Genomic DNA, 14,725 nt, shown 5'->3' with positions numbered 1-14,725 from the left:
TCTGATTCAATCCCAATTTCTTATTTAAGCTATTATTTTATTTTAAACAAAAATATGAGCTTCTAAATATCTTAACTTCACAAAAGGTACGCTTCTGTGTTGGTATTGTAACACGATATGTATTTTGTTTCCTTTTCTAGAACCAGACGATCCTTAACATATTTGTGATAGGTTAATATATATATATATATATATATATATGAACCTTAGAATAAAACTCGTTTCTAACAATTAGCTCTAACGATTAATTTTCTTTGTCTCACAACAGTTGAATAAAAAGGTTTGAAACCTTAAACTTCTTAAGTTGACGGTGTATATATCATAATAAGTTGAATTACTTCTAAATAGTTGAGTTCAAATCCTTTGTTAAATTGTTGAATGGTCTCTTTTGACATGCGATAATGTTAAATAAAATTGAGAAGTAAAACAGATTTAAGCCAATAATAAATTGTTTTTAGAATAAGATTTTTAAATTATTCAAAGAAAAATACAACCAATATATCTCAAGCTTTGACTTCATTTCAAAATTTGTTATTCTTCCTGTTAAAACTACAATATTTTCTTAAGGTGGTAAATATTACCACTAATACACACCAAATTTAACTATTTTTAACACTAACTAAAGTATTGATGCGATGACGGGCAATATATGAATCAAATCCTAACGGGGTGAAGATGAGATCGCTGAAAATATTAATGAAGCAGAAATGATGGGATGCTAAAAGAATATCTACTTAGTGAAAATGTTTGGGTGTGTCTATTGATCCATCAGGATCTTGTTCAAAAAAACAATTCTAACATGGTTCGTAACAGCAATGTTCGTGGCATAATCTTTTTAACATAAACTTAATTATAAATTAGAATCATGCTAAAAACTAATAATGATATTTACCTTAACCCTACCGATTAAATGTCGTTCTTGTTGTCAACTCAACGGGCAATTGAAATTTATATATTCTTTTCTTTAAATTTTGAGATTTTAAATCTTCACACCCACCTAAATGGATAGATAATTTGGTTAAGTGTGATATTTAGTTCATGGTTCATTGGTTATGAATGCTCGAGATTCTTTTATTGTTGAAGACCTTGTAACGTCGTTCACTTTGAACATATTTCAGTTAATATTGAATTATTCTCTCCTTTTGTTTGTGACATAGTGTATACCAACAAAGAAAAAAGATCAAGTTTTATAATAATTAATAATAACGAGATGCAAAATCAATAATATATAGAACACAATCTTATATTAATTAATTAATTAATTAATTTATTTATTTATTTATTTATAATGCACTGGATTTCATATAGGCTTACATAAACTGAATTAATTTGGTATTAATTAAAATTAAAGTATGTAATTTGATGGAATAATGAAGGTTATGGTCGACCACCAGGGGTTCCTCTTCGTGGCTCATGACTTGGGTTAGCACTTGGTTCATTATAATCCATTAGTATTCCTTCTTCATTTCCCAATATCTTTCTCATAACTTTTCCTTTTCTCCCAATTCTCATCTGCCCAAGCAAAATTATATAATCAGTCAACTTTTAAACACAAAGCTAATATTTTGTATTTAAAATAACTATACTACTAATTTATGAGAAAAATATTTAAGTATGTAATTGTCATATTATATATACCTGACCACAAGGGTTATTATGTTCTTCATTTAAACCCTCCTTTAAGCTCATACCATGAACTCCTTCTGCAATTAAACATATATATGTATATATATATCATCATCATCAAATCAATTAGTTACTTTTCTAGATTCAAATTTAACCAAACGTATATATGGTATGCATTAATAATGTTAATAATATTCACATTATTGTTGGTCAAATAATTTGTTAGAGTTTGGTTTTCCCTTTTCCCATAGTTTATGAAGATTAGTTATTTTAATATCTTTTCATCTATAAAAATAGTAATTATAAGGAGATAATTGTTTTAAACAACAAAACCTATATATAAAAATATTTATAAATATATATACTTATATAGACAACAGTATATCTTTGTGGTGTATTTGTAAATAAAAAAACAAGCTTTATAAGTTATGAAGTTAAAAGAAAGTAGGGAAAATTAAAGAGAAAAATACCTGAATAATTAAGGGAAGAGATGAAGATGAGGATGAAGATGAGAAGGAAGGTGTTGAGTAGAATATTGGAAGCCATTTGGTGTTTTGAGGTTAGTTGATGAATGATATTAAATGAGAGTGTTATATGCATATATATATATATATATATATTATATGAGATCGGAGGGGGAAAAAGGGTTTAATTGATTTTATATATAGAAAAGAAGAGAGAAATAATTAATAAATTAAAATGAATAAGGGAAGGTGTTAAGATATAATTAGAATGGGGAGAGAGGGAGAGAGGGCATAAAAGTGAAGTTATTGTGATGATGATGAAAGTGTCTCCATTAAAGCTTCACTTCAAATGTAATGATTTTAAATCCACTACCTGAGAAAAGTCAACAGCTTTTTTAAGCATATATTTTATTTATTTATTTATTTACTTAATCACCTCTTTGTTTAATTTATTAATTAATTGCTAGTTGACTGCTTTTGTGTATTAATTAGTCTGTTTTCAGCTTAATTACTTTCCTCACAAAAGTTCCATTTCCAAATATACCACACTCCTAGGGAATTCAGGGTTTGTATTGTTTTCAAGATATGTCTAATTAACTTCGATTCATTTCTAGTGTTTCCCCTATATTTCATTTATTCTCTTTTATTTTTCTTTTTTTTAATAAGAAGCTAGTGACGTAGAAAATCGACTTACCCAAATCCATTATGTTTTTCTTTTTTCTCTTAAATGTTTTTAATTTGTTTCTAAACTCTTAAAAATAATATCATTATTTTGGTTCTTGCAATAACCTTAATACCTTTTTACCTTTAAATCCATTTTAGTCTAATGTTTGCCTTCTATTTATTTGGTCTTCCAATCATGCACCATATCTTGTTAATATTACTATCTTCAACCCACAAACAAAGTGAAACTTTGTTTAGAAAATGGTAGTGATTAGCGATTAGCCAATATGTGCCTACCCATCTACTAGGTAGTCATAATTGAAGTTATGTTGTTAATTTTTATTGAAACTAAAATAAAAATTAAATTTACATGCGAACAAAAATATCTATTTTTGAAAGTTCATAAGACTAAAATTGTAACATCCATGTTTATGATACTTCATATCTGAATTCAACATTTTATGGTCTCGACATTTTTCTGCAATCTGACTACATCATCCTTGTCTTATTTTGAAGGCTTCTAAGAGTGAAAATTGTCTCTTCATAAACCAAAACGGGTTCTTTCAACATATTTTGTCTTTACTAACATGTTTATTAAGAAATTTTCTAAGAGATCACCCTATATAGAATTGCTCTAAGTAAGCACATACTTGACTTTGGAGTTTCTATAATTGAGTTATCGAAGAAGACTTTATACCTTCGTGATATATATAGGTAATAACTTTCAATTATTTTAGGTCTTTTTTGGATTATATATACTTTCATATCTTCAAAATCCATCTCAATTAAATGTAATCTCAATCTATTTGTGTTCTTTCTCTCAAACTCAAAACGTCGTAGAATTAAGCATATAAAACCAATAACATGGAAACAACTTGAAAGTTGGTAAACTAATTATTTTGAAAATTGAAGTTGGTGAATAAAAAAATTTATAAATAAATTCATAGACCAAAATAAAAATAAAACAAAAAAAAAAATATACATAAGAACGATTCAAAACACCTGCACACAAACAACAAGAAGGGAGAGAGATGTCAGCATTATTATGACAAACTTAACCATATATTTAATTTTGTAATTATATTAACCCATATGACATGATTAACAATTTAATCTCTCTTTTTCAACTAATTAAAACTTTGGCCATTATCTCTTAATTAGGTTATTCAAATAAAAAATATAATGGCACATCATTAACTCAAATTTTAAATCATATCCATATACATACATACATATATATATATATAAGAAAACCTTTAAAAATTGAAAATGTAATCAAGTCTGTATTAATAATATTTGAAAAGACCAATAATTCAAAAGTTTGATAGGTAAGATCAGTACTTGACTTGACTTAAACATTATGAGAAAAGGTTAATTTTAAAAGATCGACAAGCAATAATTCAAAATTATTTTAATAATTTAGCATTTTCAGTTAATATTTAATTTTGTGAATAATATTTATCTCCGAATAATCATTAATGTGTTTTAGAAATTTTACTATAGAGTTGTTGGGTCAGTTACTACACGTGTGTTAGGCATCATTCGAATTCCATTAAAAGATAATACAACAGTGTTTCACTTTACAAATCCCATATTAACTTTATCCATTTATATATTTATTATAAGATATATTTCAATCTTCCAAAAATTTGGTCAATTAATCTATTTAAACTTTTAAAGATACATAGTTTTTGGCTCTCCATCCATGATTGTAGAGGAAGTTGGTTGGAGTGTTGAAAGGTTAATTTTAATTTACTTTCATTTTATGATAAACTAAAGTACAATTTTGACAAGAAAAATAAAATTTAGATTCAAATTAAATTAATCGATATAACATATAATAAAAAGAAAGAAAAGAAATCACCATTAATTAATAATTAATATGATATAAATGGGTTTGTACCCTAAATTATTTGATTAAGGAGAAAAATGATTAATAAAGATTCGAAATGTTAAGTATGCTTCAATAAATGAAGCTTGTCTACAAACAAAGAAGCAAGAATGGCCCTCTTCACTTCACAGAATATACATATTTTGTTACAACAAATACCCATAAATTGCCTTATCCTTCTTGTTGTGTGTGCACTTTTAATTTCCCCCAATAATAATCTTTCTTCTTTCTTCTTTCATAATTATTGTACTTCACCATTCATTTCTTTAATTTCTTTCTAGTACAAACTACTTCTTTTTTTTTAGCCCAAATTATAATCAAAGTAATGTAACTCAAATAATTATCCCACCCCACAACTATTTGCTCTTCCAAATTTGATTTGTAACCATTTTGTTTTTTTTTATAATTTTAAATTTATAATAATTTAGTTAAACTTCAATATAATAGAAATAGTTTGGGTATATTTTCAATTTTGTACTAATAAAGTTCCTAACATGAAAAAATCTAGACTTTTTTTTTTAAAAATAATGTGTTCTCTCAGAAGTAATGTCAAAAATAAGGTAGAAGGAAAAATATTGACTAAAATAGGATAGTTTGGGCTCATGTACAAATATACAATTTGCTGAATGAGTTAGCACGTCGATCCCACACTTTTTTTTTATTTACTATAGATATATTAAATCTTCAAATCCCAATTTCCAAAAATATTTTTCCTTATTAAATATCTCTTTAAATTTAAATTTTCAATTTTCAAAAATATATTTCTTTATTAAATATCTTTCCAATCTCCAAAAATATTTTTTCAAAGTTCAAATTCCAATCTCCAAGTTTTCTTAAAAAAGATATATATTAACAAAATATGTTATTAAAAATATATTAAACAAATATTTGCAATCCACCGTAATATATTAATATGGACGTTGATTAATATATTACGGTCTTTATACTTCTAAATGGTCAACTTAACTTGAAGTTAACAGAATGCTTATTAGACCGTAATATATTAATATGGACGTTGATTATATTCTAGATGTTTAAAATATGTAAAAGTTAGGTTAAAATAAACAAGATAGACTCTCTCCATGTGCCATGTAGCTCCTAATTATAGAACGAAAAGCTGGCGAACAATGAAAGGGTGTTGTTTAAGTAGTTGCTTCATGAAGATGGTAACATAACCCAACCTATGAAATTTCATTTGAACCTTCAAATGGATTTTAGTATCGCTAAAACCATATAAAATCTCAAAAGCCTAATTACCCATATGATGCAAATATCAATAAGTGCCACGAACATCCATCGGCACTATCACAAACCTACAATTTTTGAAATCGGGGGAATTGTTAATTTAGGACATCGGCCTGAATCACGTTTTGTAGTTTGACAATTTGATTTTTTTTCTTTTAAATTATTCAATAATGCATAACATTTTGTTTTAGTTTATATCCATATCTGGGAGAAATGAAATTGAAAGAAGTGAAAAGAAGATTACAGAGTTAATAAGAACTAAAAATAATGCATGTTTTCAATAGGTTTCAACTTTCACCCAACAAAAACATCATAATTATATCACCAATTCAATTTAATTCTCAGTACTTTAAGACCATATCCATACAAGCCCTAATTATGATTATATTTGATAAGAGTTTGATTAGTTTAATATAAAGTTATAAAAAGCAATTAACGAATGGAAACTGATATAGATAAAAAAAAAAAAATCAAGATATTTATAAAATATAGCAAATAAAATTTAAATCAACTTTAGAGGGTTTAATGAGTTTTGCTATATTTTAGAATCTGAGTGGATATAAATATTTTTTTATTCTACGTGCTAAACCCAAAACACTACTCATCATCGTCTGATGAACACTACTCATCATCGTCTACCTCATCATCTTCTAGCAATTCTTGTTTTTTCTCTTTTTGCTTTTATTGGTCCGACTCTTATCTTTGGTTTGGGATTTTCCACTTTCTAACTTTAGGATATTTCCCTTTCCGATTTTTAAGCTTTTTTTATTGACTTTTTATGAGTAGTGCTTTGCGTTTAGGAGGATGCATTTTTTTTAGTTTCAATGTTTCCCTATTCTTAAAATTGGTCCTAAAAAACTTATCACCTCCATAATGCATGTATAAGCTTTATCCCTTCAAATGCAAATGATCAAGGTCGGAGTTCTAAATGGAGATTTCTACTTTACATACATATATATATATAAAAAAAAAAAATATACTTTTATAGTATATGTATAACATTCTACACTTATATGAGCTCGTGTATCATATAAATTTGAATTTTGATTTTTGGATTGTATCAATAATAAATGACATAAGTATAAACCGTGAATTTGATCCCTATAATTTGGAAAAATTTATAATTTGACTTTTGAGACTAAAATTCTAAATGTTTTTTTTTTTTTTTTTGTTACAAAGTTGGCATGAGGGTAGTCTAGATAATGATCTCACATATAATTGAACTTACAATTTTCGATAGAAAAATTATTTAGTGAAGCTCATTTCTTTGACACACTTTAGACACAATGCCACAGTTAGTTTGATGGATATAGTAGTTACCTTGCATATCATATATTTTATTTTGAAGTGCATATGAGCAAATTAAATAGAACTGTTTATAAAAGAAAGCACATTGTTATGTTGATTTTCAAGTTATGTGATTGAGTTTTCTACGGTAATTAACTTAATCCTACTGTTAAAATGTAAAATTAGAACCAAAGTCAAATATGTCCCGATAGGAGTTCAACCAAAGTCTAAAGTGTGCCAACCTTAGTACATATCAATTGGTTAAAACAAACATCTTTCACTAATCATAAGCATTTTAATTTTCCTGCTCCCAGATACTATATGAAGCTCGAAAAGAGAAAAAATAGCTGGGATTGAAAATGCATGGGCAATCTAACTCAAATATTAGGATAAAGGCTCTATTGATCTTTCTTTTCTTAGCTAAATGATTTCAATTAAAGGCAGCAATTATTAATAAGAGGCAGTTCAAATTGATCCATGGTCGGCAAAGGTTAACAATACAAACACACAACAAAGTTTTTATGGTTTGACAACACACCTTCAAAAGTTGTTCCATAGAGAGGAAAAAAAAACATAATATCTCATCTAACACACACACACACATTTAAGATGGATATCCTGATGAAAAGAGTCAAACTAGGTAACACCACCACCAAGGGGGTGGGGAGTAGGACGTGTTTTCAGCTCTCAGAGCTGCAAGATGTCTCTCCGGACGAACAATTATCGTGATGAAGACGCTTCATTTCCTCGTATGCCCATTCGAGGCCGGGACAATAGTGAAGTGGAGGATTAAATCTGCAGTCATTAATGTCATCCGGTAAGAACGCACCATTCTCCACAAGGAACTTCACAGCTTCCTTCCTTCTCTCTTTAGCGGCACTGTGTAAAGGCGTCCCTGGGGTTCATTGTCAACATAATGAAAGTTTAGGATCGTTAAAGGATCTTACCGTTTTATATATTCTTACCCATCCTATTTGCTAATATGTTAAGGTACTTTCAGTACAACAAATTCTGGTTTTCTATCTACACTTTGCTTAGGGAAATATAGGAGTTTTACAAGCCCAACACCACTTAAGCCTATAGTCTATGCCTCAAGAGTGCCACCCGCTTGCTCCTCAAACATGTTACCAATACCAACACAATATTTACTAGTGCAGGAGCAAAAAAATGAGATTATAATCAAAATTATGCTAGACGTTCAAAAGCCAAGACTTTAGGTAGCCCAGGAGCAACAAAATGATAATTTACCCAACATAACTAAGTTATGAGGCAGAATAGAAAGAATGTGGGAAATAAGACGTCGGAAGTGGGAATGGGTGGGCAACAAAGATCGCTTTCTTGCCCCCATTCCCATCCCAAATTTCATTACTTGTCCACACATGATGTCGCCTTAAGTAAGTTCCAACCAAGATTGTAATATTTTCAAGGAGTAATCCTCCAAGAACAAAGATCGTAAATCTTTTTATTGAAATATGATAATATGTTTCATATAAGAGGAGAAGGCTCCTATTTATAGAGTTTGATTACAAGTGATAGGTAAAAAGGGAATCAACCTAGAATATTAACCAATTGTCCAATTAACTCCAATCATCTTACATCAATATATATATAAAGTAGGCGGGAACAAGGACAAGGAATGAGTGAGAGAAAGGATTTTTTCCATCCCCATTCCTATTTAAGCAATGGAAAATTAATCCACCCCCTCACCCGTGGCGCAGTCAAGGATTTCCATTTCATTGGAAAAACATTCCTATCACAAATTTGCCAAACTAGTAAATCCAGTTTTTCTTTCCTTCTCCTTTCTTTAGTTAGTTTTGTGGATGAATTTTTACTTGCTCAGAGTTCTATTCGCAAAGACTTTAAACTTTAGCACATGTTAGTCCCCTTTATTTGTTTCCAAATTTCCCAATCTTTTCTCCTTACAGCTTCTATTCTACTGGGCATAGGTCACTCGATTCTTATTTAATAGTACAAGTTAGCAAAACTGTTTACAAATTCAATTAAATAGGTTCTTTTCTAAAATTTCAAATAGCTGATACGTCAATAAGAATAAAAAAGAGAAAAAGGAGAGAAATTCGACAAAATACGAATAAAAATCAATTCCAGATTTGTACTTAGCCAATTCCAAGGGAAATGATCCACATTAGAGATATAGATACTTACAGCCACAAGCACCTTTGGTTCTAGCATCAATGTTGGCACCACGTTCAAGCAATTCATCCATTACTTCAAGATGTCCACCCTCGGCAGCAAGGTGGAGGGCGGTCAACCCCTTCGATTTGGGGCCCCACGCTATTGCATTCACATCCATTCCATCGTTGAGCAAACGTTTCACCTGATCAAGAAGGGGAGAATGAAAACTTCAAGCCACCATACTATGAAAAGAAAAGTCAAGAATAAATTAACAAAACCAGCAGCTATCACCAAAGGAATGCACGATCGAAAGAAAAGAAAACAGAAAAGCGCCCAAGTACCAACCAAGAGATAAAGGATGGGAAAGGACTGCATAGGTTGAGGATAGTAAACATGAGTTTTGATGTAATACTAAATAACTACTTTTACTACAACTTTTCTGTTAAAAGTAGTTCTTTCTTGTTATCTAAAACTACCCTTGTAACTACTAGCTATATACATAAAGGCATCTCCCTTAGCTGGAGATCAATTCATTCATTCAAAAAAGATGAGTACCGTGGTAGTTTACACCATATTGCTATCAGAGCATTTACACTCTCGGGACCTATGGCTATCCAGCGAGGAGTACAACCGGAGGCAGTTGAGCAGCCTGCTCAAAATCAAGAGGTGGAAGATACTCCCGTCCTCTCTCCAAGAACCATTCGAGATGTTGCTGTCCGTGGAAGCTTCGTTGGAGGGAATTTGTGACACGTAATAATATGATAATTTGGAGGCTATATGCTTTAAATTCATGTCCATTCCGCCAAGAAGATGAACCAAGAGTCGTACAACATTGGGGAAGACAAGGAAGAAGAGGATTTCAACAACAAAACGATCAAGAATTAAATCAAGAAATGAAAGAACATCCGGAATTTCAAGCTTGCCTCCAAGAACACGATAGCTGGAGTTCTTTCGGTGAAGAAAATGGAAATAATGATTTTGGCAATGCAAGAAGACAATGAAACGATTTTGGCAATGCAAGAAGGCAATGCCAGGGAATGCAAGAATATTTCAGTGAAAAACTCAGTCCTTCAAGGCAAGCTTGAAGCACTTATGAGCAAGAGATGTATGCACTTGTTCGACCCCTAAAACAGTGGGAGCACTACATACTGTCCAAAGAGTTCTTGCTGGTAACATATCATTTTCCCTTAAATTCCTACAAGCACAGAAGAATATCAACAAAATGCATGCCAGATGAGTGTCTTTCATCCAAAGATTTGACTTTATGATCAAACACAAAGCTGGAAAGGAGAATAAAGTTGTTGATGCCTTAAGCAGGAAGTCCTCATTGCTCACTGTCCTTTCTACCAAAATCATTGCTTTCAAACACCTACCAGATCTCTATGAAGATGATACTGATTTCAGCAAGCTGTGGTACAATTGTAGCATCATATCCAAGCAGGGGACTTCCATATATTTTATGGATTCTTGTTCATAGGAGAACGTTTGTGCATCCCTCACACTTCACTTAGAGAAGCATTACTGAAAGAAGCACACTCAAGAGGATTGGCTGGTCACTTTGGCCAAGATAAAACGTTTGAATTTCTGGCTTCTAGATACTTTTGGCCACAACTTCAAAAGGATACAAACAATTTTGTGAACAGGTGCCCTATCTGTCAATGTGCTAAAGAAACTAGCTCTAATGTTGATTTATACACCCCTTTGTCAAAACCAACAACCATATGGGAAGACCTACCTATTGATTTTGTCTTGGGATTACCTAAAACACAAAAAAACTATGATGCTATAATGGTGGTTGTGGATCGGTTTAGCAAGATGACACACTTCTTGGCATGTAGAAAGACAAATGATGCTGTCTATATTGCCAATCTCTTCTTTAGAGAGATTGTTCTACTTAGCGGGATTCCTAAATCAATCATATCAAAAAGAGATGTGAAGTTTCTGAGTCATTTTTGGAGAATTCTATGGAAAAAGCTTGATACATCACTGAAATTTAGTACCACAGCACACCCTCAAACAGATGGACAAACCAAGGTGACAAACAGAACTTTGGGAAATCTGATACGTTGCCTAAGTGGTTCTAGACCTAAACAGCGGGATCTAGCTCTTGCACAAGCAGAATTCGCTTCTAACAACATGAAAAACAGATTGACTGGAAGATGTCCTTTTGAAGTTGTTTACACTGCACTACCACTACTGACTTTTTTTGGCCAACCTACCCTCAAACGTTGATATTAGCATAGAAGCTGAAGCTATGGTTGAAAGAATATAAAGCTTACATAAAGAAGTTCATGATCATTTGCAAACAACTTCCCTATCTTACAAAGAAGACAAAGACAAAGCTCGAAGAGAGGTGAAATTTAGAGGAGATGTTGACATGATTCACTTAAAGAAGATTAGATTGCCAACCGGGACCTATAACAAGCTAAAAGACAGACAACTTGGCCCTTGCAAGATTATTGCGAAATATGGCAACAACAATGCATATCGAAGCTACCTAAGGACCTACACATCAATCCTGTATTCAACATGGCTGACCTCAAATCCTATCTCCAGATGACTTTCACTTAGCCAAATAATCCACTCGAGGTCGAGTTGATTCCTAAGGGGTGGATTTGATGTAGTACTTTATAACTACTTCTATAACTACTTTTCTGTTAACAGTAGTTCTTTCTTGTTAAGATAGTTTTAGTCTTATTATCTAAAACTACCCTTGTAACTACTAGCTATATAAATAAAGGCACCTCCCTTAGCTGGAGATCAATTCATTCATTCAAAAAAGACCAAGGAGTAAACCACCCCCTCCTTATCTCTTTGTTGGGGCAATTGACAAATACTACCCAACCTCCAAATCCAATTAATAATAAAAGGGATGGAGATGATATTTATGTGGAAGTAAACCTTACCCTCCTTATCCCTTCCTTGTAGAACAATCAGATTCCAACAAGAGAACGTCAGAATGCTAAACCAGACAAGGATATTAGTCTTTAAAGTTTCAATGACTTTATGTAATCCTATTTCCAATAAAATTAATGACAACATAATTGTAAAGGCATTAAAAAGGTTAAAACAAACAGCAATTAGATCCAAAGAAAGCAGCAGGGTTAGAAAATTATACAAAATTCACCTCTTTAAGATCACCCTTTCTCGCACCAATGTGGAGAGAAGTCCATCCCCTATCATCCGTATTGAATACTTCATATCGGAAGGAACGCCTTCTGGAAAGGCTTCGACTAATGGGGCTCCTCTGTTCCTGAGGCATGTTCTTAAATTCCCCTTCAGTCAATCAACTAGAACACAGCCTCGCTTCGTAAAATCACAAACAAGAAACAAAAACTCCCTTGTATGACAAAAAAACCAAAACTTGTTTCTATGACAAGAAAAACCAGAACCCAAAAAGACAGAAGAATTACATGATTCAAAGGGAATAACAAAAGTAAAATTAAAGGAAGATGGGGAGGGAAAACTGAAAGAAAAGAGAATTAGCGAGAAACAGCAACAAAATGATGAGCCACGCAGTAGGGTGCAAAGGGATTCAATCCAGGACCAAAAACACGAAGATTGTGAACGATTACGATGAATGTCATAAAGGGCTTAAAGATTGTAATCATAATTGATGAAAAAGCCTAATCGATTGAATGATGATGCAAAAGGGAAAATTTGAAGAAACAACAAATGGAGCTTCGGATTCCAATTAGACAAATGGTTGAAGGGAAAAATCGGCGGTGGTGATTAAAGAAAGCCTGATTTGAAACGGACAGAACTCAAAGGAAACATGACAGAGAAGAGCAGTAGTCGACCGGATTGTTCAAACCCTAGAAGGAAGGAAGAAAAGGGACTTCTTTTTTTTTTCCTTTTGGAAGGCCTGAAAACAATAAGAGCGCCAGAGCGGTATTGATGCGAGGGAAAGAATGAACACTACAATTTGATTGGACTCCCTCTGATTTCTACGCACAATCACCCAATCCTCAATAATATATATAATTATCCCCAAAACCCAAATGAAGCCATGGTTTTAACATATTCATGTGGATGGCCGAAAATTTTGATACAAACATCCAAACTCTATCGATCCTAATAGAATTTACTGTATTTGTAATTTATTAAAATTTAGTTATATACTTTAATTATTATCTCTAAATTTATTATCAATTATAATGGTTTGAAGAGCTAGAGTATATGAAAAATCAAAGAAACTCTAAAATGTGTATCGAATTGTTGACGGAATAAAAATAAAACTGTGGAAAGTGAAAACAATAGTTGAAAACTATCAAAATGAAATAAGTTTAATATTACAATTCGGTCTCAAAACGCTCGATTCAAACGTGAATTTTTTATTACATTGCAATTTTATTGTGGGTGTCCAAACACCCCATATATTATTTGAGCATTTTCAAATATAGCTCAAAATATAACAAAATTTCAAACAAATCATTTGTCTCTCCGGCAATCTTTCTATATTATTAATATTATATTTATACTAGTATACCTTTTCATTTAACGTATTAGTGACGTTTCAGTTTTAATTTTTTATTTTTCTTAAATTTTTCTATATTATAATGAAAAATATCGACTCATCCCTCTATCGATATAAAATCTGTAGAAACATGAAAATTTTCAATATGACGTGGATGAAAATTAATATTATGTAAGGGCAAATCTAAAAAAGGTTTTTTATTTTTACAACATGTAAATGTGCAAAGATCAACCTTAAACAAACTTTGAAGTTAGTATTAAATTTTATGAAGAAAATTGTTTTTGTTTTTTCAGAATAAGGTAATGCATTTCCAGTCCATTGTCCTAATTGGAAAATTTCTCTTTTAAAGTAAAGTCCCAATATAATACAAGTGAATGTCACCTACAAATAGTAACAAAGTTGGAAGAATTCCAAATCAAAAGTATATAAAAGAAAAAAAAAATAAGCCAAGAACTTAGCTTTTACCATTTAGAGTCAAATAATTAGTCTCATAATTCATGCCCAACTCATCATTCAACATTCTAAAAATTTGTTTTCTCACCATTCTTCTGTCATTTTAAATCAGTCACAACTATATAATTTTTAATATTCATAATTTAAGTGCAAACAAAGCTTTTCATCGATTAGAATGGAGAATAATCATTGTATATAAATGGAGACAACTATTTTTAGGTAAAAACCATGAAAACTTAGGTTCATAACAAACAATATCACTATTGTAAAAATAGACAATGTCCTATTGTCTTTTAACTTGTAAGAAAAGACATTCCGTTTGTCCTAAGTAATTCAAACGAACTCTTCTGAGTGATTTTTTTTTTCTTCCATTTCTAGTTGTTGAAACTAGTGAAGTAAATTTATTAGAAAATTAATATGTTTCATTTTGTAAAAAAGAAAAAAAAAAGTGTGGTTTGAAAAAGTTTTTAGGAAGGGGATGAAAAG

General features: G+C 31.0%; 1 protein-coding gene across 2 annotated transcripts; it reads right to left on the bottom strand.

Moving 5' to 3' along the window:
* Positions 1-7,623: 7,623 nt before the first annotated feature.
* Positions 7,624-13,328, bottom strand: LOC103493066 (phytochrome-interacting ankyrin-repeat protein 2-like). Of its 2 annotated transcripts, XM_017045709.2 has the most exons (4): positions 12,807-13,067; positions 12,437-12,574; positions 9,340-9,511; positions 7,624-8,071 (listed from the first exon to the last, which is right to left on the bottom strand). In XM_017045709.2, the coding sequence occupies exons 1-4, from the start codon at positions 12,918-12,920 to the stop codon at positions 7,857-7,859; spliced, it is 639 nt and encodes a 212-aa protein (XP_016901198.2). In that variant the 5' UTR covers positions 12,921-13,067; the 3' UTR covers positions 7,624-7,856. The 2 variants fall into 2 exon arrangements, with proteins under 2 accessions (XP_016901198.2, XP_008451912.2); XM_008453690.3 differs by having other exon boundaries at positions 12,437-13,328.
* Between the last annotated feature and the right edge of the window lie 1,397 nt (positions 13,329-14,725).

This window comes from Cucumis melo, chromosome 7 (assembly GCF_025177605.1).
Source record: "Cucumis melo cultivar AY chromosome 7, USDA_Cmelo_AY_1.0, whole genome shotgun sequence".
Taxonomy (NCBI): Eukaryota; Viridiplantae; Streptophyta; class Magnoliopsida; order Cucurbitales; family Cucurbitaceae; genus Cucumis; species Cucumis melo.
Note: the sequence above shows the minus strand (reverse complement) of the source record. Positions and strands in the feature narration are given on the sequence as shown.

Excerpts from the sequence above, each read along its gene's own strand:
- LOC103493066 (XM_017045709.2), bottom strand. The coding sequence starts at position 12,920 with ATGATTACAATCTTTAAGCCCTTTATGACATTCATCGTAATCGTTCAC. Across the intron at positions 9,512-12,436 it reads GAAAGGGTGATCTTAAAGAG|GTGAAACGTTTGCTCAACGA; the intron begins GTGAATTTTGTA and ends CTTCTTGATCAG. Across the intron at positions 8,072-9,339 it reads AACCAAAGGTGCTTGTGGCT|GGACGCCTTTACACAGTGCC; the intron begins GTAAGTATCTAT and ends AATGAACCCCAG.